Here is a 26,398-nt window from a genome sequence, read left to right on the forward strand (position 1 = left end):
TGATCTACACTGGATTCCTGTGCACTTTCAAATACAATACAAAGTTCTAACATTTGCCTACAAAGCCCTGAATGGTCTAGCCCCTTTATACTTGTCAGAGCTGCCCCCCCCCCCCCCCCCCCCCCCCCCCAGTCACTAAGGTCTGCTGACCTTCCATCTACTGCTCAAAGTCCCTAAAATGAAATCTAAAGCTCGTGGGGAGCGTGCGTGCACCTTTGCTGCTCCCAGCCTCTGGAAGGCACTCCCTCTGGTGGTACGCCGGGCTTCCTCACTGGCACAGTTTAAATCCAGCCTAAAGACACATTTCTTTAATTCAGCTTTTGGCCAATGATCATTCTTTTATGCTGTGACTCTCTTCTGTTTTTACTGACTTCTGTTTTCATCGGCTGTTTTAACTTTTGTTTCGATTTTAGGTGTTTCTATTTTGACAGTTTTTAATCTGTTTAATGTGTATGTATGTGAATGTGAATGCTTTTTAGGTTTAACTGTGCGGTGCTTTGGTCAGCTGACTTGCTGTTTTTAAATGCGCTATGTAAATAAAATTGGATTGGATAATGCCGCCATCCTGAAACGGCTCCACTCTTTTAAATTTCTACTGCAGTGGATGCAACAGAGTTTTTTCTACATATTTTCACAGCAGCCAGTTTTACATTTCATGTAACTTTGTAGTTTTTCAGCTAAAATAAAAGCTGTAGTAAAATGTGGCTGAAAGCATTTTATGTTGGAGACTAGAGCTGTTTTAAAACAGACTAGCCGTTAGCTCATCAGTCCGATCTTATGTATATTAATTTCACAAAAATGGTAACGGTTCGAATAAGAATGATTATTCTAACCTTTACACAGAAACATGCTTCTAAACGTTCCTTCGAGACCAGTTATGGATCCGATGCTGAAGAGGTGAATGTTTGTTTTTGTTTTGTTTCCTCAGCCGTCCTCCCGCTGCACCACCCCAGGTCTCTCAGCGGCCACCCTGGCTTCCCTGGGCGGCTCTTCATCGCGGCGGGGGAGCACAGACACCGGCAGCATCTATGACGCCGACGCCAGTCTGAGTGAACTTAAGGTACGACGTTCAAACACGTCCGGTCTTTATTAAAACCTAACAAAAGTCACGTCGCAGGTCTGACGTGTTCCTCCTGAGTCTGAAACTCTCGCGGCGTCCCCTCTGCCGTGTCCTTCCTGCTGTCCTCGGTCTTTGCTTTAACCGTTTTTCTTTTAGTGTGCATGGGAGGTCTGGATGGACGGGTCCCACAACCCTGTCCCTAATGTCTGGGTCATGATGCGTGTGTCTGCTGAACTCTCTCTGAGACGACTGCACGGGTGCTTTATTTTACCTTTACCGTCCTCCACCCTCCGGTTCATCCAAAACCCATTCCCTCCATCTGCTCTACAGGATATCTATGAACTAAAGGACCAGATTCAGGATGTAGAGGGGCGGTACATGCAAGGGCTTAAAGAGCTGAAGGTAGAGGGGCTTGAGCTCTACGCATGCTTCTTTTATCCTTTGGGAACAGTATGGCATCACTAACTTCCCTCCCTCCCCCTGCTTCCCACTCACCCCTCTCCAGCACTCACCCCCACCCTCCTGTTGCTCCAGCCACATCTTTGGGTGATTCCTGTTTAACTGTGTCATCCTGTTTCCACCGCATGCTCTCTCATCACCCCTCGGTCAGTCTAACGAAATCACGTTCCTGCTGAGCTGTGTGAAGAGCTCCACCTGCAGTCACACCAGAGTCTTGACCTGTTTGACCTCTTCCACCCGGGCTTTTATTGGCCCAGTCACCTTCACCTCCCTGCTCACTTGGATTCCTGTTCATGAGTAGGTCACTAACTGGAGATGCACCAAAAATCTGCCAATACAACGGTTGGCTTCGTGGTTTTGCCTCTCAGATGTTAAGTTTATTATTATTATAACGTTTAGAAGAACTAAATGCTGCACCAATAAAAACTATAGAATATAAGATAAATAAAATAAAATGCACAACGTTAAAATATTTACTCCAGGGTATCTGCGGGTCCTTAAGAAGTCTTAAATTAGCTTTTCCAAATTTAAGGCCCTAAAAATCCTTAAAAATGACAAATAATCCTTAAATACAGTTTCCAGAGGTCTTAAATTACCAAAGAACCAACAAACAAGATTCTTTTATTTCTATAACATTTTTGTGAATTTCTAGTTGGTGTTCAGCATTTTTTGTGTACGATGTTGGCGTAAGCGGAACCGTACGCATTCAGTTGGTTGTGAAAGGGGGCTTTTTTAGATGAGCACGTTAGCTGGTTAAGCTAGTGGGAGCAGTGTTGCCAGATGTACGATAATTATCGTATTTGTACCATAATTTTGGGCTCTGTACGATGTACGATCAATAGTTTCAAAAATCCTCAAATGTACGATAATTTCACATTGCATCTAGTAACACCATCTTTTGCTGTGGCTTTCCCAAGTCAATTACATAATTTTAAACTGTTCTGAAGTCAGATTTCACCTCAGTGCTTACAGGTTTATAAATGTCTCCTACAAACTAATGAAAAAGAGAAGTTTGAAAATGATGTGAAAAACGCTGAAATCAAGCCATGTGGCTTTTTAGCCCAGCACAACATTGCAATGAGAAGCACAGACCACTTAGTACAGGTGATTAAAGGCATTCTGCTGCGACAGACAGTGAATCAGATGAGGAGATTGAGATCAGCAACTAGGTGAGTAGGCTGCTGTGTCGTTTATTGGGTCAGTTTTTCCACTGCTGTGATGTTTTGTCGCGTGCTTTTAACCTATGTAGAAATGAAATAAATAGGACTGCTCAAATGTGCATATTGTGTCAATGCGTGGAGGTCGGAGTGGTGCCGACACACTCTGCACGTTTATAAGCATTATATTACTGGTTTTAAAGATGTTTATTTAAACAGGGCAATATAAAACACATTCTTTGTTATATTATATTGGGATGAGAAGTCTTTTATAGAACGTTATTATCAAATTTATAATGTACGATAATTTGTACTGAAAAACGAAAATTTAAGCCTCTCTGTACGATATTGTGGGATTTTGGATCTGGCAACACTGAGTGGGAGCATGCGCTATGGGGAAGTGCAAGCTTAATGGTAACTGGATGGCTAATCCTACGTTTGCGACGTGGTTAGCACCGGTTCCAGGCAATAGGTGGAAATTATAGCTTAGATTTAATTTTTAAAATAGCTTAAATTTGGTCAAAGTGGCCTTAAAAAAGGTCTTAAAAAGTCTTAAATTTGGCTCCCTTAAACCTGCAGATACCCTGTACTCTAGAGTCTAGAGCTGTGGTTCTTAACCCTGGTCCTGGAGGTCCAGTATCCAGCATGTTCTAGTTTTAACCCTGCTTCAACACCCTGATTAACAGCCTTCTGCAGAGCTTTGAGCTTCCAAACAGGTGAGTCAACCAACGGATCAGGTATGCTGGAGCAGGAAAACAACTAAAACATGCTGCATACTGGCCCTCCAGAACCGGCGTACTAGAGCAAAGATTGTTATGAACTCACTGCAGCCAAGCTCTAGCCCCGGGTTTCCACCAGATGCACAAGTGTTGCGTAACGTCTGCTAAACGTAAAACGTAGGTGTTCCGCCGGGGGTGCGTCCAGTAGCGTCGTGTCGCTCTGCTAAATGTACGCTTCAGGTCTATTTTTTACGTGCTGCGCTTCCAGAACTCGTCAAGCTCAGCAGTTCAGATCGGGCCGGACAGGAAGTCAAACACAGGAGCAGTGTAAAGCATTCAACGGATTTCAAAATAAAAGACACTTGCAGATTTTCTGTTGTTTGACTATGAAAAATATTCATATATCAATAGCTGCAAAACCTCTGTGACTGACGTAAAAGAATAGAAAAATATACTGTCGACCGTTTGGACACATGCTGCAGTCTTCCTCCTTGCTTTTTATTGAGTGAACTGGTGAAATCATGAGTGATGATGCAGTTACCCGGTAAGTTGGTGATCTCCCACGGCGGCGGCGAGGTCACAGGAAAAGGCGTTTCTTACATTTCGCCCCGCTTACGTTAATCGTGAATTTAAAGGTTCATATTGGCCTTCCACACCAGAATCGGTGCATCTCTATAACTAACATCCCGACTCCCGGCTGGTAGAGTTTGACACAACTCTTCTGGAGTTTTCTCCTCAGACCCCATTTGCACTTTGTTTTGCTTCTGAAAGTCTTTATTATCATCAGAGACCCTGCTCTCTTTTACCTGGCATATTGGTCCCAAATGACTTGTTTAAAATAGAAGACTGACCAGTTACACTGGATAAGATGTTGGTCTTTAAGCCCCGTGTAGCAGGCCACCTGTTGCATGGAGGTGAGCTGTTTTCACACAGCTCACGTTGTTCTCACGAACACGTTCACACCTCTAACAGGAGTCGCTCGCCGAGGTTGAGGAGAAGTATAAGAAAGCCATGGTATCGAACGCACAGCTGGACAACGACAAAGCCAACCTCATTTATCAGGTGGACACTCTGAAGGACGTCATCGAGGAGATGGAGGAGCAAACGGCAGAGATGAGGAGGGAGCTGGAAGAAAAGTCAAAGGTAGCTCACTCTGAAGTATCAAAATATTGATTTGGAAGAGGTGTGAGACTAAAATGTTCTGTTTTTGTCCTTTTCAGGAACTAGAAAGACAAAAACACACGTGCTCAGTGCTGCAGCATAAACAAGAAGAACTTAAAGAGGGACTCCGACAGAGAGATGAGCTTATAGAGGTACGGCTGCGAGTGTGACCTCATCCGGGCGCTGTACTCTCAACACTTTTAAAGAGCAAGTCACCCCCAAATCAACTTTTTTTTTGCTGATAAACTAAGGCCTAGTCCACACGTAGCCGGGGTTTTTAAAAACGAATATCCGCCCCTCCAAAAACGTGCATCCACACCACCGCGTTTTAAAAAACAAACTGTCCACGCGTACCCGGATAAATACGTTGTTAAGGACATGCCAGACCTGTAGGCGGCAGTACTTCCCCCGTGCTTAACCTCGTCCTTCGTCTGTGGTCTTCCGCAAGGAGCAGTAATTCCGCTTGCAAAAACAAACAAGCAGAAAGCGCTTGGACAGTTGATAAAGCGAGCGCAGCTCTGAGGGCATCCATGCTGTCGGCTAGTGCAAACACAGGTCGCACACGTGATGTCAGCATTTTTAGTCGCGGAAAGTGACGTTGCGGACCTTAAAACTCCGGTTTTGTCCGTCCACACGCAGACACCCAAAACGGAGAAAACGCAGATCTTCACTTTGGCCGGAGTTTTTAAAAAGATCCGTTTTCGTGTGAAAAAACTCCGTTTTCGTGTGGATGACAGGCCGAAACGTAGAAAAATATCTACGTTTTGGCAGATCCCCGGCTACGTGTGGACAGGGCCTAAATAAACGAGTGTCTAATCGTGCTGCAGACACGTGTCGTCAATAATTTGGCGCTTCAGTGCATCTTAGTTAAAATTTAAATATTCTGCCTAAAACTGTCAGTGTTGTGCCGTTGTCAGGTAAAAACTCTGCACTGTATTTTCATTTAAATCTGCCACCGCCATTGGCTAAGAGGTATGCTATGATGTAAACTGGTACATTATGATGTCACAATGCTGTCGTGAGCCCGTGTGTGTGTGTATTTGTTAGCACTTCCGCCCTCTCGGTCTGCCAGGCAACAGCATTTGTTGCATTTTTCAAACATGAAGTGAGAGTGGAGTTAGACTCTGGTAGGGGGTGACTTGCTCTTTAAAAGTGTCGGTGCCGCTGTTCTGCAGGAATTTGATAAGGATTTGCTGTCCTTCCTCTGCGTTCTCCCACATTTTTACTTCACTGACAAAATAATTTAGGCATCCTGAAGGATTGACGTGGATGTGATGTGGTTCACATGCAGAACAGTGACGGGTGCATAAATAGCATGGAGCTGGCATGTTCAGAACGGGCACTGGTGGGGGGGGGTGACGGTGTTATCAGGCAGTCAGCACGCTGTCCAACAGTGAGTGAAGGTCAGCAGACACACAGGATGTCTCATAAACACGTTAGAGGACACTATCCTGCAACCGTCTGTCACGGATGTTGCAGTGGCTCGATAATTAAAGGTCTTGTTACCATGGAAACCGTGTATACTTTTTTAATACGATCAGTCACTCTGAGCTCCATATAATGCTGAACATGAACATTTTCTCCAACCCCCGTCGCCGACATTAGCTGCAGAAAGGAAATGGACGGGAAAAGCACTGAGTCAGGAAAAAGTCGGTCTATTCTTTGACACGGGAAAATTGGTGTTCATGGCCCCGCCCACCTTGATTCGGGACCGCCTACAGGAAGGGCAGAACGTGTCTCAGCTAGTAAAGGTAGCATTAGCTATCCCACAACATGGCGGAACAAGTTCAGGCACGTGTTATTTGTGGAGATAAAACGTCAGCGTTGCATTTTTTTTTCCCAAGAAAGGAGAGCAAACAAAGGCAACAGAAAAGTCGCCAATCAGAGGCGAGATGTTTGCAGATCACGAGTATTGATGAGCAAGACTCCTAATCCTGTCGCTTTCTACTAAATTCTACCCCCTGAAGCAGGAGCGCCAGGGTTTTTTTTCCCACTGAAAATGACTCGCGATGTAATTGTTCATACTAGAGACCACGGCAGATGTAATTAAATAAAAAATGACTCCCTTAAGGCAGCGGGTGCTTGCACCAGTCAGCGTGAGTTCACCATTAGCACCAGAGCAGGAACAGCTGGGTTTAGCGAAGGGATGAATCAGATTAATATAGTTTCTGAATCATCACTGTTCCTGAAGACGGAGAAGAAAAATTAGGATTGAGAAGATCAGTCCTTCCATTGTAGTTGAGGTGAGGATCTTTCTGTGAAAAGGATGAGAACTTCAGTGTCGTCCCTGTGTCTCTTAGCTCACTTATCTGATAGACCTTCAGCGTCAGCATGCCAGGTATCCTGAGGTTTCCACGCACTACTGGTACTGGTTCTGTCGTCGTTGAAGGACAGTTCATTGTTCCTGATCCATCTGGGTGCCTAACTTTTTATGTCGGTGTGTTTTTGTTTCTCTGTATGATCATTTGTTCCTCTCTCTGCTCTTTCAGTCTCTTCTCACCTGGTTCACCTGCTCGTGCACATGCATTTACTGGCATTTTTCACTTCTGTTCTCAGCTCCATTCAATTGTTCCCTTTTGTGTTCTTGTCCTTTGCTGTCCTCTCGCTCCATGCCGCCCCAGGAGAGCCAGCAAACGCAGGCTAAATTAGATGCTCTCACCAGAGAGGTGTTTGATCTCCAGGAAACGATAAACTGGAAGGACAAAAAGATTGGGGTAGGAGGCCCCAGTGCCAGTGCTCCGACAGAATCCGAGAGGTTGAGCTGAGCCGGTTGAGGCTCCTTGCCTCTCGTGCTGTCTGTGCATGATGCAGACCCTTTAGGTCTTGGTACATGATCTGACCCGGTCACATGCACAGTTTGGCGCTTTTGCATGTCACAATAAGATTTTGGACCCAGAAACAACGGCTAACTGAGGAAAAAAAATCACTTTTTCATTTATACACTCTAGCATGGCATGCATGTTCCACCTGTGTGTGTTTGAACCTGTGTCGTCTAGAGGTTATCTCCCATAGATGCGTGTTATGAAATGTGTTTGTGTAAAAGATGTAAACATTTACCACATCTGCCATCGTAGATGGCTTCCTAAATGGCCTCTGTGTAAAGAGTTTACATCCTACTGGACTGATAGGCTAACGGCCAGCCTGACTAAAACGGATTGATGCATATTTGAGACCTGATTTATCTGATGGGTATTTTTATTTCACCCTTGGATTTGAGGATAAATATAAATTTATAAACACTGCATTGTTATTCTGGCAGAATTATTAAAATAATCCCCCCACGCTCGACTGTCTGATCCATCAGAACTGCCACATTTGGCTTCGTTTCTGTGACCTTTCTGTTGATTCTTCCTCACTAACTTCTCTTCTTGCTGCTCTTTACACCAATTCTGTTTTTGTCAGTAGTGATTACCTTCTTCTTTTATTAATCTAAAATTCTCATTTTTATCCAAATTTTTATTATATGTTTGTAAATTTAATCGAATGTTTTTAGTAATATTCTGATTTTAAAAATCCCAACCTATCTGTGAAGCCCCACCCATGAGGTTGGCTTAAAAACCAGGTTCACTGAGAAACTTATTATTTATTATTACTTATTATTTTTGAAAATAGATCAATCATTCTGGGTTTTACATGCAGGCTGAACATGAAAATGGTCTCCTACACCTATCTCCTGCATTAGCTTCTGATAGAAAACAGACGGTGAAACTCTAGGATTAGAAAATCCTGACAGATCTACGTCACACTGTCACTAACATTCATGGACTCGCCCATGTTGGCTCACGACGGGGAAGGCTGTTGTTGGTTCAGCGTCCAGGAAACCATAGAGAATGTCTCTGCTAGTAGAAGCTAACTGTTAGCATAGCAACTCCACCACATAGCAGAACTCCTCCAGGCTTGTGTTATTTATGGAGATAAAACTTCAACGTTGCAGAGCAAACGGAGTCAGCGGTAGAGTCGCGTTGCTGTTAGCCAATCAGAGGAGAGACGTCCAAATATCAGGAAATAAGACTCCAGATCCTGCCGTCTTTTGCCATTTTCTCCTCCAGCTGACTTCTGTATCTTCAGACAGGAGCATCTGAGCTTTGTTTCCACGGAGAATGACTTACAAGGCGTTCATTTTAATTCCTACTAGAGACCACTGCAGATGTATAAGAAATATGAGTAAAGTTGATCATTAATGTGGGCGGGTTACAGGTGAGAAAACATATTTACATAATTTAACGTATTTTAGTACTATTGTAATTAAAATAATCCCAATCTGTGTGTGAAGCTCCACCCATTAGGTTTGGTGAGTTTAATTTCAAAGAAGAAGCTAAAATAATTAAAACGGATGTTAGCTAGCAAAAAACTTTTAAATGGACATAAAAGCAAAACTGGACAGAGGTGAGTCCATATTGTGGACAGCCCTTCTAGTGAGGGGGAAGTTGGACGTGTGGCAGAAAACGAAAATTGCATGTATTGTGTTTGATTCTGGGTTTCAGGTTGCGAGATCGGGACAAAACCACGGGTACCGGGTTGAGTTGATTTCAATGGCTGCAGGTTGATTAAATTGGACCTGGGCTGATCTTTGGTGTAAATAAATTTGACGGCATGGACGTAATTTTGGGGGGGGACAGGGAGGACATGTCCCCCCCCACTTTTTTCAAAGTCAAGTTTTGACCCCTGCACTTTTTACCATCCAAAAACAATATTACGCTATATTAAATTGACACTGATTGAGCTCTAGGACCAAGCGGAAAACAACTGTTTGTGTTGAAGCCTGTTTCCCATTAGAGCATACTGTAAAGATAACCCCCCCCCCCCCCCCTTGTGTCCCCCCCACTTCTAAAGTGAAAATTACATCCATGTTTGACGGCAATGCAAAGGTGTGGTCTAAGTCAGGTGTCACCAACTCCAGTCCTCGAGGGGCTACCATCCTGCTAGGTTTCTGTTTCCTGCTTGACCACAACTTACTGGAGTAATTTATTCTTCCCCTTACCATGTTTAACTTTGAACTAGCCTGTTAATTACGTATTCATTTCAATCGGGTGTGTAGGAGCAAAGAAACAGCTAACATGTCCAGGATGGTGTTGGTGACCCCTGGTCTAAGTTGTGCTAAAACTAGCCATTAGCCTATCAGTCCTCTGGGATCTAAACTCCTCTTAGAGGCTGTTCAGAACATTATCTACAGCAGGTATGATCATCGTTTACAACTTTGACTCAAACACCTGAAAATGACCCAAGAACTCTTTAATGAGGATGTCAGGTGTGTATTTGTTGTTGTGGTTTGTTTTAAGTACTAAACCCTCCTAAAACTAGCTGTCCGTGTGCTCTACTGCTCCTCCTAACTTCACCCTTTAACATCACAACGCGCATGTCATCTGTCTCCATCCTCCTTGTGGCCGGCTCCAGGTGCTTTGTGCACGTTTGCACACGAGACATGTGGTGGGCTTGTGGTGTTGCATGTCTGTCCGTATTCTCTCCAATCTCTCCCCTTTCTTGTCTTCTCTCATGTGAGCCAGGCCCTAGAGAGGCAGAAAGAATACTTTGATTGCATTAGGAATGAGAGGGATGAGCTCAGGGATGAGCTCGCTGACATCAAGGGGAAGTCTAAAGCAGGAGAGGTAGGTCCACTGAGCCCGAGAGGTTACGGGAAACGACTGGATGAAACGTAATCCTCCATTTTCTGTGTTTTCCCTTATTTGTTGCTTTTGTTTTTCTCTGTTTAGCTGGTTAGCTGCAACTTGTTTCACTAGAAATGAGCTACATAGCAATGTCACTGTTCATAGATGTTGCCATGGTAACATTCCCTAGTCATAAACACATAACAATATTGTTTGTTCGTTCGCTCACACTATTGTTCGTTCACCAGAACAGGTCAGGTGCTTTTCTGGAAACATGTTCAAAATATACAACAAAGGATTTTGGGACACGACCTAAAACAAATATTTTTGATATTTTCTGTTGATTTTTTACGGAATAGATCACATTATTTTGTTGGCTGTCCAACAGGATTCATTTCCACAAGCCTCTAACTGTCCTCGAGTTTAAAATGTGTGAATTTAACGTGAAATCATCACAGTTCTCAAGGCTATGGATGTTGTAGGGCTGTCGTGGTTGACACGTCTCTGCAACATTGCGTGGTCATCGGGGGCAGTTCCTGTGGAGTGGCAGACCGGGGTGGTGGTCCCCATCTTTAAGAAGGGTGACCTGAGGGTGTGTTCCAACTATAGGGGGATCACACTCCTCAGCCTCCCTGGAAAGGTCTACGCCAAGGTACTGGAGAGGAGGGTCAGATCAATAGTTGAATCTCAGATCGAGGAGGAGCAATGTGGTTTTCGTCCTGGCCGTGGAACTGTGGACCAGCTCTATACCCTTGCAAGGGTGATGGAGGGGGCATGGGAGTTTGCCCAACCAATCCACATGTGCTTTGTGGATTTGGAGAAGGCTTATGACCGTGTCCCCAGGGGCACCCTGTGGGGGATGCTCCAGGAGTATGGGGTGGGTGGCCTTTTGTTGAGGGCCATTCAGTCCCTTCACCAGAGGAGCGTGAGTTTGGTCCACATAGCCGATAGTAAGTCGGACCTGTTCCCGGTGAGGGTTGAACTCCGCCAGGGCTGCCCTTTGTCACCGGTTCTGTTCATTACCTTTATGGACAGAATTTCTAGGCGCAGCCGTGGTGTGGAGTGTGTCGAGTTTGGTGGCAGGAGAATTTCATCTCTGCTTTTTGCGGATGATGTGGTCCTCCTAGCTTCAACCAGCTCTGACCTTCAGCTCTTTCTGGGTAGGTTCGCGGCCGAGTGTGAAGCGGCTGGGATGAGGATCAGCACCTCTAAATCTGAGACCATGGTTCTCCACCGGAGAAGGCTGGCTTGCCAACTCCGGGTCGGGAGAGTTCCTACCTCAAGTGGAGGAGTTTAAGTATCTCGGGGTCTTGTTCACGAGTGAGGGTAGGAGGGATCGGGAGATCGACAGGCGGATTGGTTCGGCGTCTGCAGTGATGCGGACGCTGAGCCGATCTGTCGTGGTGAAGAGGGAGCTGAGCCAGAAAGCCAGGATCTCGATTTACCGGTCGATCTACGTCCCAATCCTCACCTATGGTCATGAGCTTTGGGTAATGAACGAAAGAACGAGATCGCGGATACAAGCGGCCGAAATGAGTTTCCTCCGTAGGGTGGCCGGGCTCAGCCTTAGAGATAGGGTGAGGAGCTCGGACATTCGGGAGGGACTCGGAGTAGAACCGCTGCTCCTCCGGGTCAAAAGGAGTCAGTTGAGGTGGTTTGGGCATCTGGTCAGGATGCCTCCTGGACGCTTCCCTGGAGAGGTGTTTCGGGCATGTCCTGCCGGCAGGAGGCCCCCGGGTCGACCCAGGACATGTTGGAGAGGTTACATCTCCAATCTGGTCCAGGAACGCCTTGGGGTCCTGCCGGAGGACCTGGTGGAGGTGGCTGGGGAGAGGACGGTCTGGAGCTCCCTAGTTGGGATGCTGCCCCCGCGACCCGGATAAGCGGAGGAAGATGACGATGACGGTCATCAGTTTCCCAGCTTATAGACGGAAATGCAAAGACCAAATTAAATCACCATTTGGTGACGGCATCAATCAACTAAAGTCCATCCTGAAACCATATTTATTTCATTCACTTTTTATTTTTATTTTTAAACAGGTTGGCTCTGACGGCTGATTTGTTGTTTACACAGTTGGAACAAACTTTTAAGATACCATGAGGAACGAGAGCTTAGAAGTGATTTCCTGTTGACTCCAAACATTTTACCAAACGTCTGCTCAATAATATTAGGTTATAACAAAATCTCTAATATATTAGTTTTATTACATTTATGGCCTCATCTCATAAAGATGTTTGTTTAGTAGAGCAGTGGTCCCCAAGCTTTGGGTCGTGACCTCATTGTGGGTCACCAGACACAAATCTGGGACTCTTGAGATGATCTTTAGAAGTTAAACGAAGGATATGAAACAGGAGCACCAAAGCGACATCTAGTATGTGGAGGGTGTAGGTGCAACAATAGAAAAGGTTTCCATCCATCGGGATGCCAGGTTTGCTGCCGATACGTGAATTTTTTTATTTGGAAACTACACACTGTCACTTTAAATAAATATATAGCTTCTTCTTAAAGAGCAAGTCACCCCCAAATAAATTATTTTTCCTGATAAACTATATAAATGCTTGTCTAATCGTGTTGTAGACACGTGTAGTCAATAGTTTTGCACTTTAGTGCATTTTAGTAAAAATTTAAATTTTCTGCCTGAAACTGTCAGTGTTGTGCCGTTGTCAGGTAAAACTCTGCACTGCATTTGAATTTAAATCTGCCACCGCTATTGGCTAAGAGGTATGCTATGATGTAAACTGGTACATTATGATGTCACAATGTCATGAGTGTGTGTATTTGTTAGTGGCTCCACCCTCTCGGTCTGCTAGGCAACAGCATTTGTTGCATTTTTCAAACATGAAGTGGGAGTGAAGTACGCTTCTTGTAAGGGGTGACTGGCTCTTTAAAGAGCAACTGACCCCCTACCAGAGTATTACTCCACTCCTACTTCCTGTTTGAAAAATGCAACAAATGCTGTTGCCTAGCAAACCGAGAGGTCGGGTTGGGCATCATTTGATTTTGAACGATTCCGATTCCTCGTTTCGATTCCGGTTCCTATCGATTCCCGATTCCAATTCTCCCGATTCTCAGAAGCCTCTGGGATGAGAGGCTAAATGTCTCCAACATATCCTGAAACGTCCAGCTGTTTTCAGCTAAAACTCTCAGGATGGTCATGTCCAGGATGACTGAGAACTACACCTCCATGCTGCAGCAGCATTCAGTCACAACAGGAAGTGAAACTTAGATGTAGCTGGCTGCGTCTGACTGCTGACGCTCCATGTGCGTTTTTATTTCTGAGACAAACTCACCTCACACAGTCTAGAGTTTGTTCATTAAATCCACCGTGTTGACGTATTTAACAAGTTTCCTCTGCAGGAGTTAAAGTTTACATTACGGAGTAAAAGTTCGGCAGACGTGTTTGTTTATATCTGGGTGGGGGGAGGGGAGACTCGGTGCTGCACACACACAGACAGCTGGTGGGATCAGCTCTGAAAAGCATTGATCACATTTTGCAGATCACGTTTATTTTTCACGGAGATCGGCCGCGGATTCCTCTTCCGGTCGGCATTCTAGGAATCGAAATAAAAAACTTTGAAGGATTCTGGGAAAAATGAACAGTTGGAACCGGTTCCAATCGATGCTCAACCCTACCGAGAGGGCGGAGCCGCTAACAAATACACACACACAGGCTCACAATGACATTGTGACATCATATGGTACCAGCTAACATTCTAGGGTACGTCTTAGCCAATAGGGATGGCAGATTTAAATTCAAATGCAGTGCAGTTTTTACCTGACAACGGCACAACACTGTTAGTTTTAGGCAGAAAATTAAAATTTTAACTAAAATGCACTGAAATGCAAAACTAGTGACTACATGTGTCTGCAGCACGATTAGACACGCATTTATATAGTTTATCAGAAAAAAAGTTGATCTGGGGGCAACTTGCTCTTTAAATAGTTTCATATTCAGCCTTTAAGTCATTTTCTCTATAAGTAACGTAAAAAGCTTCTTCCCAGCTTTAAGCTGTTTCTACTCTGACCTTTAGTTGGTTTCTTTTTTTGTGGATAGAAGCTGAAACGTTTAGGAAACACCAGTAGTTTTGTTCCTCTTTTCCCAGACTGAGTAATCTACCTTTTTTCTTCTCTTCAGAAACACGGGTTAGTCATCATCCCAGACGGCACTCCTAACGGAGACGTCAGCCATGAGCCGCTTTCCCCAGGGATCACTCTGGTCTCCCAGGAGGCCGCCCAGGTGCTAGAGTCTGCAGGAGAGGGTCCTCTAGGTGAGTGGGACCGTGCAGCTTCTCTCTGAGAATCTTCTTTTACACCTTTTTTTAGTGATGAGCAATTCAATTCAATTCAATAATAATTTATTTCATTCAAAGTTTAAATATACAAACTTCAAATCAGAATATAAGCATTCGAGTGAAATAGGGAAGGAAGAAGAAAAAATCTTACATGACCTACCCCCTTTAACTAAGACAAGAAAATAACAAAAAGTACAAAATAGCCTTGTACACAAAAAATAAACCGCCCTCTTACTTCCACAAATAATATCACTACTAAAACATTAATCCTCCATCGTCAACTCACGAAATCATACCATTTTAGCATTTTATCTTTATACATTTTTTTGAATTGATCAGTAGTTGTACATTTTTTTTTATTCATCATCCAGGTTATTCCATAATTTCACACCATATATTGGAATACACATTTGCTTTAATGTAGTACGAACAAATATCCTTTTAAACTCTGGTTTCTTTCTACTCTTTATCATTTTTTGGGATCAAAACAAAGAACCTTTGTAGATTAGTTGGCAGTAAATTATTTCTAGCCTTAAACATAATTTCCAAAATTTTCAAGTTAGCGAAGTCTTTGAATTTCATAATTTTAGATAGAATAAAATATTTGTTAGTATGTTCTCTCGGATTTGCTTTATGTAGAATTCGCAGAACTTTCTTCTGTAACAGAAACAAAGGATTAGTGTTTGTTTTATACGTATTGCCCCAAACCTCAGTACAATAAGTTAACTATGGTAAGATAAATGAATAATATAATGTCTGAAGCGTTGAAATTTCTAGAAAACCTTTGACTTTGTTTAAAATTCCAATACTTTTGGATATTTTTTGTTTTATATATTTTATATGGGATTTCCAAGTAAGTTTATGGTCCAAGAGAACCCCTAAGAATCTGACTTCATTTACTCTATCAATTAAAAAACCATCAAAAGCCAACGTAACTAAATCGTTAGTTTTTCTGTTACCAAAAACCATGAATTTTGTTTTATTCCAATTGAGAAATAATTTATTGTCATTAAACCACTTCTTAAGTTTAGACATTTCACAAACCATATTTTGAATAATAATTTCTAAATCATTTCCAGAACAAAATATTTTCGTGTCATCAGCAAACAATATGAATTGTAATACTTTGGACACATCACAAATGTCATTTATATATAGAATAAAAAGCTTAGGGCCCAACACTGACCCCTGTGGGACACCGTGTGTATTCTCTAGTGTATCTGAAATTTCATCATCTAACTGTACAAACTACTTAACCAGTCATGGGCGATTCCACGTATCCCATAATCCCTCAGCTTGGAGAGTAAAATACTATGATCTCAAGAGTCAAGAGTCATTTATTGTCATATTCTCCACATGTGCAGGACATACAGAGAAATGAAATTCAGTTTCAGCACACACAATTCAAAGATCAGACATACGTGGGTAAGACACATAACAAGAATTGGTGACTGCGGTCATTCGCAACATGAGTCGCGCTACCTTAATAGTTAGATGAAAAGGGTGTTACATGAGGAAAGTTCAGGGAGGGGAAAAAAAGGCATTAACAGGGTTACACCAGCAGGGTGTAGCACTCCAATGCAAAAAAACACCCGACATGGAAGCACAGACAGCACGTGTACACAGGGACGAAATTTTGATTTCAGAAGTGGGGGGGACACAGCAGGCTTGTGCGGATTTGGGGTGGGGGGTGTTATGTAAAGACCCCTTGACACGTCACGTGCCCATCTCAATAATTTTTCCATCCTCAATATATATATATATATATATATATCAGAGTTAAAAAATGTACAACTCTATTATTATTTTTATTCATTATCATTATTGAAGTGCAGTTTTGGCTGTTGACAATGGATAGGTCATTGTATTTATTGTTTTGGGTCTTTTTTATTGTTTTTGGTGCAACATTTTCTAACAGGGAGTGAGATTCCTTTTTTATTTAATTTTTGTTTGTTATTTTTATTCATTTAGAAGTTCTGGTTCTGGACATTTCAATGTTAAATGAAGGTTTCTTTGTTGCATTTTAAAGGGTGTACTTGCATTATTATGATATATTAACATTATATTAGTGGTTATTTTGGTCTAGATAATGTTGACAATGACATCTTTTATCATCAACAATTTGTTGGACAAAATATCGTCCAGCAAAATGTGTTACTTTCCCAGGCCTAGTCAAAAGTATAAAAATTATTTATACATAAACGGTCCCTCCTGAGATCTGGCCGTTTGTTCATTTGCTGTGTTAGAGGACATGCTGAACTAATGTTTTACACATGATCATCACCCTAACATTTGAGTGTATAAAAACATATTAAATATGTTTTTCCCTTAAAAGTGTTTAAACAGTTGTTGCATTTCAACACACAAAAAATAAATGGAAAAAGTAAGATAAATCTAATGAAAAGTGTACATCTTTGACATTAAGCTTAAAAAATCTGTTGACGATGATGATACTGTTCATTTTTCAGAGCTTTTTAATGTGAAAATATACATTGCAATAGATACGTTTACAATAAAGTTAAATGATAAAAGTTTTGAAGTTACACTTCTACTACTAGTAGTAATAATAATTATGATGATAATAGTAATAATAAAAAAATAATTATTATAATAATACGAATAAATTGTGTCTGACGAGTCAGTTATGTGGAGGAGATGAGTTTGTAAAAGTTAGTTTTGAGTATGTTTGTGAAGGAGGAGGTGAGTCTGAGCTTAATGCAGGGGTGTCACATGTTCCAACTTACGTTTTGACTTTGAAAGAAGTCTCTTATATCCACTTTTCGTTTTCTTGACATGCTGCCTCCTGGCTGTGCCTAACTACCAAAGACTCACAAATGAACACTTATTCAAATGTTATGTAATGGAAGCTGAGCTGAGCTCTGATATTACACAGCGTCTAGTTGACGATGTGACTCAGTACCGGTGTTCCCTAGCGGCTCCAAACTAGCAAAACAACGTGAGCACGTTCTGACTGTTTACAACTTGAGTGACAGCAGCAACAGCCAATAATACGTTAGCAAGTATCAGCAGAGCCAATAGATTAGCTTTTGGGTGGGTCTAATAGGAAACCGGTTTCCGTTTCGGTCCTAGTGCTCAACCAAATCCATTTAATGGAGCGTAATATTGTTTTTGGACGGAAAAAAGTGCAGGGGACCAAAACTGCCTTTTGAAAAAGTGGGGGGGACATGTCCCACCCGTCCCCCCCCCCCCAAAATTACGTCCCAGCGTGTACAACATCAGAGTCCAATGGGGAGGTGGGGGTGGGCGGGATCCTGAAGCCTCCAATGGGAGCTGCCACTGCGGCGCATCGACCAGCTGCAGAACAACAGGTGGGAGGGAGAGATAAGGGACAGAGAGCACATTGAGGTCCCTGCAGATATAGCCTGAAGGGAGAGGGTGAAGGTCGGGACACAGCATCTGTCGGCATTCCTCCTTTTGTGGGGGTGTGTTGAGGCAGCCTTGAGAGGCTGCTATGGCGTCAGATAAGGATAAACATAACTTTGTTTAGGGTAGACAGAGATAATCTTCCCCTCCGTCTTGGAGTCTCTAAGTGGTCATTCATGTCCACCAGTGAAGCCAATTTTACATTCCACATCCCCGCATCGTCCGGCGACCCTCTCCAAGATCAAATCCATCTTGCGCACTAACACAGGCAACGCCGCAAGGACATTGTCCAGCTTACGGTTCACCTCGAGTAACGTCCCAGTCTGTGAGGTCACCGCACGAGCGGCACATTCCGTGGGTACGGGTCGCACTCCAATCGCTCCCGTCTTCCCAAATTTCCAGAAAACCAGATATCCTCCCACTCCAATCAGAAGAAATCCAGTGATCATCAGGCCGAATATCCACAAATCTTCCACGTCCTCGATGGACAGCTGAGAGAGGCACACGATTCGCCAGACCTCCCAAGAATCGAGTGCATATCCCGATGCGAATGTCCCCTCGGGACAGGTGGGAGCCCCCTTCTCCGTTCTCATCGTAGAGAAAATTTTGTCAATCACGTTGAATGACCAATTAATTAAGTCCATATTTCCAAAAAGAGAGTAGTGGTTTCAGGAGAAATGCAGAGAAGTGCTCTGTAGGCAGACAGGACAAGAGCCTTGGGGAAGCCGATAAGGGAGCTGAGAAAAAAGCGTCTGTACTCTCTGAAGGCTGAAGGCCTATTGTGTTGAATGCCTTTTTTAAATCAATAAACAAACCCATTGCTGATGAAAGTTCTTCATTTAATTCCGATAAAGCCAGGGATGTAGATTTATGTAATCGAAACCCATACTGACTCTCACTCAGGATGTTTTCCTTCTCAATAAAGTTATCAAGTTTCTGAACAAACCATTTCTCAAGCACTTTAGAAAACTGGGAAAGCACTGAGATTGGTCTATAATTATCAAACTTATGTCTATCACCATTTTTAAATATTGGAATTCCTTTAGCAGTTTTCATTTTTTCTGGAAATGTACCACTCTGAACAGACCAATTAAATTCCACTACCTCCGCTCCGCTCCGACACGAACGCCGGAGCAAAATCGGTCCCGTTGTAGTCAATCAGAGCAATTCCACTACTGCGGCCACTGCCGGAGCACGGCCGCAGTAAATGGACAGAAATCACAAACGCCCAACAGGAAAAGGAGCAAGCACAACTTCCGTTTTTCACAATAAATCGATAAACAAAAGGCGTTTTTTGTTTCATATGCACAGGTTTAACAACTTTTAACAACTATCAATGGCGGCTGAAGTTTAAATGCACAAAAGTAAGCCATAAATACAGTTTCTACTATCAAAGTAGTCACACTTTGTTGATCCAAACACTGCTGATCTCTCAACACAAATGATGGGCAGATTAAACGGTTCATTTCGATGCTTCTCCCACACAACGGGTGTTTGGATCTAACTTCCGCGTTTATTGCTCGGACTGTATCGCAAGATCTCGAAAATCCCGCGCATGCTTGTTTGCGCACCTCAGGTCTCCGCACCGGAGCGGAGCCGTTGTAGAGCGGGTACCAGTAAAAAATGAGTTTGGAAGCGAGCGGCTGCGGAAGGCGGGGGCGGACCGGAGCGGAGCGGAGGTAGTGGAATTTGGGGGTGACAGATATAAGTGAATGGTTTAACAACATAATCAATAGTTTTCTTTACAATCATGTCAATCCCGTCACAGTCTGTGGATGTTTTACTTTTACTTTTCCTTACTATCGTCAAAACTTCATTTTCGCTTACATCCCCTAAAAACATAGACTGTAAAATTTTGCTCCCTCCTTGTATTTTTCCAGCGTCATTAGTTTGTGTTTGCAGAGATTTGGCCAAACTTGGTCCTATGTTTACAAAAAATGAATTAAGTTCATTCGCCACCTCAGCTTTGTCCCTCAAGATCTTATCTCCGTTAGTAAAGAAATCTGGATAACGGGCATGCTGAGACCTGGATCTTATGACACAGCATCTGCTGTTTTCTTCACTGTAGATGTCCGACTAAGGAAGTTGGCGGAGGAGAAGGACGAACTCCTGGCTCAGATCAGGAAGCTGAAAAACCAGCTGGAGGAGGAGAAACAGAAACACTCGAAGGTGGACGGTGCTTACACAGATGGGGAGGGGATGGAAAATGGTACAGATCTACACTTTATTGAGATGCAGAGTAAGTCGGCCTCTGGTCCTCGTTTAAAATGTGTTCAGCAAAGAATAAGGAGGCTTTTTTTCCCAACGTGAGTGGTTGGTTTTCCTCCGTAGGAGACATCAACAGACAAATGAGCGAATACAAGTTTAAGCTTTCAAAAGCAGAACAGGAAATCGGCACAATGGAACAAAATGTAAGTGACCTTTTACTGCTAATGGGTCACGTTAAAGTAAAAGCTTCTAAGCTGTAGTGTTGGCTTTTATTCAGATTAACAGACTTGAAGGCCAAGTGTCCAGGTACAAGGCAGCAGCTGATAATGCAGAGAAAATAGAAGACGAACTTAAAGCAGACAAGCGGAAGCTTCAGAGAGAGGTAAGAACGCTCCGACCCGGTTGGTGTTCCTCAGCATCACCTGACTGAGTCGTTGACCTCGCCCTTCTGCCCACCCACAGCTGCGCACAGCTCTGGATAAGCTGGAGGAGATGGAGATGACCAATAGTCACCTTACAAAGCGCCTGGAGAAGATGAAGGCCAACAGAAATGCTCTTCTTTCCCAACAGTGAGGCCAGGAAGCGTCGCGTCATTGCAGAAGCCCCTAAACTCACACCACACACCTCTGACTGCTACGCTGCATCTGGAGCACTCTCGGTTTTCCGCTGCAACACTTCAAGACGTGTAGATAACCAAAAAACACTTCACACTTGTAGCAGAGGGAGGACAACGAAAAGTGGAAATGTTTATTTTTTTGTCTTTTGAATATAAACCTGGGTTTTGTCTGGGGAGCTGCCGGCTTTTGACTCAGAAAGCAAACTAATTTAAAATGATTTTTGGGAGAAACACCTGAGGATATTTCTCTAGTCACTACTCAAACCTTTGTACTACATCATGTTCTTTAGGGAACTCGGGTTCCCTCTGGCTTGGGGTGCTTGGCTGTAACTTTTTGACAAGTTGCATGAATGGGTATAACGATGCTTTTAAATACTATTAAATCACTTTTGCTGCTCCGGGTCTGCACCTTCCTAGCTTCCCCTCACACAGTGAAGTGCCTTTTCACTTTAGGAGAAGAGGGGCGGGGGTGGGCTGTACCGCTCGATGAAACAGTTGTTTTAGCAGGTACGGTACGACGTATTTAAAAAGGTAAAAGTAAAAAGGTGCAGTCGGTATATGGAAATATTTAGAAATAACTGTCTGCTGCAGGTTCTTTGAAATTTTCAAGTATTTAAGGAATTTCTGAAAAATAAATGTATGATTTACAGATTTGTGCATTTATTTTCATTCATGGTGTCATTTGGTGCATTGAGCTTCATGTTGGATATTAATGATCAGTGATTAAAATATCAAGAGTCGAAGTTTGCACTAAAGTCAGACCAAGAAACGGTGAAAAAGTGACATCTCTGACTAAAAGGTTAAAGGTCGGTCAATTAGAAAAAAACTCATATGGAAGACTTCATTATGTGGACAGGAGGAGAGCGATTTAGGGAAGTTTACCCATAATGCACCACGTGCGGTGAAAAACAACTAGCTGATGCCAGCATTCAGCACAGAGGTGGAGGGTTGATGGTTTGGGCTCCTTGCTGTCGAGTCCTCCATGAACTCCTCTAAAAGACCAGTCTTCTAAAAGCTTACAGCTGATTGGACCAAACCAGGTCAGAAAATGGAACCATGACCCCAAACACAGCAACAGAACCAGGTTAAAGTCCACACCAGAACCTGACAGCACCTTGTTTGGACCTTCAGAGTTGAGCAGAAACAAAATGTCACCAAACTAAAAATAATAAGCCTTGAGGTATTTTCTGTATGAATGGCGCCATCTTCTGGACACAATAACTAAATTGTCTTTGATAAAGAAACTTAAGATATTTTTGTTTTTATTTGCAGAACAAGTGTTGCAAACATAAATAGCAGCATGTCTGGGTTTGTTTTAATCAGTTTTAGCATCTTTCAAAAACTTTGTAGAGATCAGTGAGGTTAGCGATCTGCAGCACCGTTCCATCCTCGCTGAAGATCTTTGGAGGGCTGAAGAGCGTTCGAAACGCCTTAAAGATGACGTGTTCGACTCTCCAGCGCCAAGAATTCCCCTCGGCACCCTGAAACATTAAATCCCACCTATTAGGTCAGAGGTCAGCCACGTTGTAGGTATTACAGGAAGATGAGTCCCACCTGTTCCTCGCTTGGATCCAAGATGTACTGCTTCCTGATGGAGTAGAACATGCTGCACTCCTTGCTGAAGTCTCTGAAGCAGTCCTTTTCATCATCCCAGTTTACCTGCAGAAAACAAAAACCCGTAGGTTACACCTTTGTGCCGGAGACTGTAGTTAGAATAGAGGCCATCTTGGATCTCACTTCAGTCGCAAGGCGGAGAATGAACATCGGGAGGCCCTCCATGATGGGAGTGTATGAGTCGAGGAGGAGCGGCAGGCCTGTTAGATTTCCTTCCTGTTGGGGGCAAAGTAGTCAAATTTAGTCATAATTAGGGCTGCACAATATATCGCAAATATATTGTTATCACGATATCAGTGTATCGCAAAGAACAGATAAATATCGCAATGAATGGTCAGCTCAAATCTTTGCTACATAACGCATTATGTCAATCAAACGGAAGCATGATGTGTTTTTAACAAATCAAATAGAGCTCTTCACGCATTTGGCCAATTGGGTGGGTTCTCATAGGTTAGACGCCCGCCCCCGAGGTGGACGGCACTTAATTTTGATGGTTAGCAAACACCTGAGTTAGCTTAGTTCTGCTCTTTCTGCTGATTCTGCTTTTCCCGGGACCCACTGATTGCCTTTTCTTGTTCATTTTCTTTTTCCCTTTCCTCAGATCTTTTGCTTTCCTCTTTTTTATGATTTTTTTTAGTCATTTTTTGAGTTAAGTTTGTATTTATCGCAAGTCATATAGTCATCGCAACATTAATCACTGTTATCGCATATCGCAGGTTTTCCTATCATCGTGCAGCCCTGGTCATAATCAAGTTTGGAGGAGTCGAGGTGAGGGTTTCAGACCTAAGAACACCAGAGCAACTGTAAAGCACGATGGTGGCAGCATCATGCTGTGGTGTGTTGCACAAAGTGGTTTAATAAATCAAAGAGGACTACCTTCAGATTCTTGACTGGTTCTGGTTTCTGACTGGATAAGTGCTGGAGTGGCCCGCGCAAAACCACAACTTTTTTCCATCTGCCGTTGGCACCTTTCCTGCCTTAATTTCTACTGATGCTCCTACGTAACCGCATTTCACTTACACAGCATGCTAGCTAATATTGTCTGGTGTTTTTATGGTGAAGAACATAAAAACCCAAGAACAACAGATCTAAACTTCCAGAACATGTCCAGAATCTCCTCAATCTCTCCGGTCTGCCGGCTCTCGACACACTCGCACACGTTGCCATGGCAACAAACTTACAGCTCTGCCAGCTGACAGCGAACCGGCTGCGTTCGCAGGCAACAGGTCCATCTCCTGAATGTTTCCGACTGGAACAAAACCAGACTCTAAACAGAAGATGTGGAACAACTCCTTAAAGAGCAAGTTACCCCAAAATCAACGTTTTTTTGCTGATAAACTATATAAACGAGTCTCTAATCGTGCTGCAGACATGTGCAGTCAACAATTTGGCACTTTAGCTCATCTTAGTTAAAATTTTAATTTTCTGCCTAAAACTGTCAGTGTTGTGCCGTCTTTAGGCCAAAACTCTGCACTGCATTTAAATTTAAATCTGCCATCGCTATTGGCTAAGAGGTACACTAGGACGTTAGCTGGCACATTATGATGTCACAATGTCGTTGTGGGTCTGTGTGTGTGTATTTGTCGGTGGCTCTGCCCTCAAGTCTGCCAGGCAACAGCATTTGTTGCATTTTTAAAACAGGAAGTGGGAGTGGAGTAATACTCTGGTAGGGGGTGACTTGCTCTTTAAATGAAATTTGCAAACTGAGCGGAACCTTCCATCCGTGACCACAGGAATCCCCGCTCTGGCTTCACTTCCTGTCGAGCTGCACCAAAAACAGGCGGGGGGGGGGGGGGGGGGGGCATTCACTATTACTGGATGAGGTTTTGCCCTGGTGATTAAAATTATTCCCTTTTTTCCCAACAAAACATTTAATTTATTGGTTACCGTCTGTGCATTTCAAGCAATATGGCAAAAATGCTCCATCAGATATTTAAAAGCTAAATTTGTGCTGCACTGAAAAGAAGAAGAGTGGACAAATATCTGCCAGAATCACACCAGATGCTTGTTGATCACCCCAAAAAACTTCACACACCTGATCTATCTCCAGAGAAAAGTAGTCCTCCAGCATTTCAGCCTTTTTCTTCAAAAAATCCACAATATACTGAGCTAAGCCTTCCTTGGGGCCGTCCTCTTCAGTCCAGCCGCTGTCCGCCGAGTCCAACGCCAGCAAGACGAGGTCATAAAGAGGAGCTGGTTCCTGACAACAACAAAAGAACCATGATGAATTTACTGTTAAAAGCTGTGCAGCCCATTCTAATCACACACAGTCTACTTACAGATAGTCTGAGGACGCCAAAGTTTCCAAAGTCGTAAATGAGAATTTGGTAGAAAAGCTCCTGGCTGGATGAGAGTTTGAAACAAAAAGGTGAAACAAGGTGTAAAGGAAGTGAGCTGGACTGTTTGGTTTGTTCCTGCAGCTCAGACCTGAGCTTAGTGGCGTTGAGCAGGTAGAGTTTGGTGTGATGCTGGATTAAAGCCCACTGCGGATTGACACAACCCACGAAAGAGTGGCTCTGCAACACTTCCTGAAGACCTGGGGAAAGAAAAGGTTGAAAATGAGAAATGTGGAATAATTTACGCAGATTAACAAAGAACACCCCATAACTTAATAACTTAATTCGGTCAGCATACTTCCATGTACGTTCCATTAACCGTCTCCGTCCCTCACTGACCCCTCACACTGCCGCCATTCTCGTCCACAGCCTCGTCACCTCCCGTATCGACTATTGCAATTCACTTCTATATGGTCTCCCCAACAAACTCCTTCATAAACTGCAACTGGTCCAGAATTCAGCAGCCCGTATTATCACCAGAACCCCTTCCTTTCACCACATCACCCCGGTTCTCCAGCAGCTTCACTGGCTCCCAGTTAAATTCAGGTCCATCTTCAAAATTCTCCTCCATACCTTCAAAGCTATCCACAACCTCTCTCCTCCATATATCTCAGACCTTATGAGTATTCACACCCCATCCCGTTCACTCAGATCTTCTTCTTCCATCCATCTTGCGGTTCCTTCTGCCCGTCTCGCTACCATGGGGAGCAGAGCTTTCAGCCGCTCTCTCCTCGACTCTGGAACTCACTCCCCCCAGACATCAGGAACATTGACAGTTTTACCCTTTTCAAAACAAAACTCAAAACACATGTTTAAATCTGCCTACAACCTCTGATTTTATTGAACTGTTTCTCTCTTTGTTTTTTCTTCTTTGGGTTTTATTATTGTTTTATTGTATTTTATTACGTGTTTTGTGTAAAGTGACCTTGGGTGTCCTGAAAGGCGCTTTTAAATAAAATGTATTATTATTATTATTATTATAAGAGGGTAAAGAGGAAGTACAGCTACGGAAAACGAGAACGCCAGACTGTTTGTTTAGTGGAGTCGCGTTGCCATGGCAACAGGATGGTGTGTTTTGTTTTATTCTATTCTGAGGAGATGAAGTGATAGAAGCTGAAGTTGTGTAAAACAAGTTATGGAAATGAGCCGTGCCCTGGAGCAGAGTCAAACCAGCAGGAGGAGAGGAGAGGGGAGGGGATGGGTTTGTGCAGGTCCTCCCTTATGTTTGCAGAAAAGATCAGATGCCTGAACTGGTGCGAAATCTCAGATTAGATTATAGCTTCTCTTCACCTTTGTGTGTGTTCTCAGCGATCTCAGCTCTCAGATCTTTGACGCTGTTCAGCTTGATGACTCTTCGTTTAGGCGAGGCTGCCGCCGTCAGCTCCTCGTCCACCTCCTTCTGTCCCTCCTCCTCTGTTCTCGGCCTCTTTCTGCCTCACAGGAACACACGGCTGGTGTCACACCTTCAGAACATTCTGGGAATAACTCACAGCAGTTTAAGGTAAACACACCTGCAGGACGACCTGACGCTTTCAGCCACCAGAGGGCAGAAGAGGTCTCTATCTGACAAATGTAAAGAACCAACAAAAAAGCACCAAGTAGCAGGAAAAATCCCACCAGCAGAACAAAACAAGCCACTAAAGACTTTATTCGCTTTAGTTCTGGGTCTTCTTCCTGCTTCTCTTACTCAGCACACTTGCAGATCAGTGTTGGGACTTGCTTGAGCGCACATAAACACCGACTTCTTCCTAAACCAGCTGGGACTCCACCTGAACGTGTCAGGGA

At 43.4% G+C, this 26,398-nt stretch overlaps 2 protein-coding genes across 17 annotated transcripts in view; one reads left to right on the forward strand and one right to left on the reverse strand.

Moving 5' to 3' along the window:
* lrrfip2 (leucine rich repeat (in FLII) interacting protein 2) overlaps positions 1–21,312 on the forward strand; it is a 39,599-nt gene extending 18,287 nt beyond the window's left edge. For 5 of the 15 annotated variants that reach the window (XM_054749857.2, XM_070542165.1, XM_070542166.1 and 2 more), the window contains 11 exons: positions 929–1,060; positions 1,391–1,462; positions 4,368–4,538; positions 4,616–4,708; positions 7,178–7,270; positions 10,061–10,162; positions 14,299–14,431; positions 19,908–20,078; positions 20,171–20,250; positions 20,325–20,429; positions 20,510–21,312. In XM_054749857.2, coding sequence (XP_054605832.1) covers positions 929–1,060; positions 1,391–1,462; positions 4,368–4,538; positions 4,616–4,708; positions 7,178–7,270; positions 10,061–10,162; positions 14,299–14,431; positions 19,908–20,078; positions 20,171–20,250; positions 20,325–20,429; positions 20,510–20,620 — 1,263 coding nt within the window. In that variant the 3' untranslated portion in view covers positions 20,621–21,312. The remainder of the gene's footprint in view (positions 1–928; positions 1,061–1,390; positions 1,463–4,367; positions 4,539–4,615; positions 4,709–7,177; positions 7,271–10,060; positions 10,163–14,298; positions 14,432–19,907; positions 20,079–20,170; positions 20,251–20,324; positions 20,430–20,509) is intronic. The other 10 variants (XM_054749859.2, XM_054749868.2, XM_054749858.2 and 7 more) reach the window with 5 other exon arrangements.
* A 596-nt stretch (positions 21,313–21,908) lies between these two features.
* mlh1 (mutL homolog 1, colon cancer, nonpolyposis type 2 (E. coli)) overlaps positions 21,909–26,398 on the reverse strand; it is an 8,365-nt gene continuing 3,875 nt past the window's right edge. The window contains exons 13-19 of one of the 2 annotated variants that reach the window (XM_015943877.3): positions 25,904–26,043; positions 24,705–24,813; positions 24,557–24,620; positions 24,313–24,477; positions 22,401–22,493; positions 22,218–22,322; positions 21,909–22,144 (exon numbers count right to left, since the gene is read on the reverse strand). In XM_015943877.3, coding sequence (XP_015799363.1) covers positions 21,989–22,144; positions 22,218–22,322; positions 22,401–22,493; positions 24,313–24,477; positions 24,557–24,620; positions 24,705–24,813; positions 25,904–26,043 — 832 coding nt within the window. In that variant the 3' untranslated portion in view covers positions 21,909–21,988. Of the gene's footprint in view, positions 22,145–22,217; positions 22,323–22,400; positions 22,494–23,890; positions 24,043–24,312; positions 24,478–24,556; positions 24,621–24,704; positions 24,814–25,903; positions 26,044–26,398 lie in introns of those variants that run through there. The other variant, XM_015943879.3, reaches the window with a different exon arrangement.

This window comes from Nothobranchius furzeri, chromosome 12 (genome assembly GCF_043380555.1).
Source record: "Nothobranchius furzeri strain GRZ-AD chromosome 12, NfurGRZ-RIMD1, whole genome shotgun sequence".
Lineage (NCBI taxonomy): Eukaryota > Metazoa > Chordata > Actinopteri > Cyprinodontiformes > Nothobranchiidae > Nothobranchius > Nothobranchius furzeri.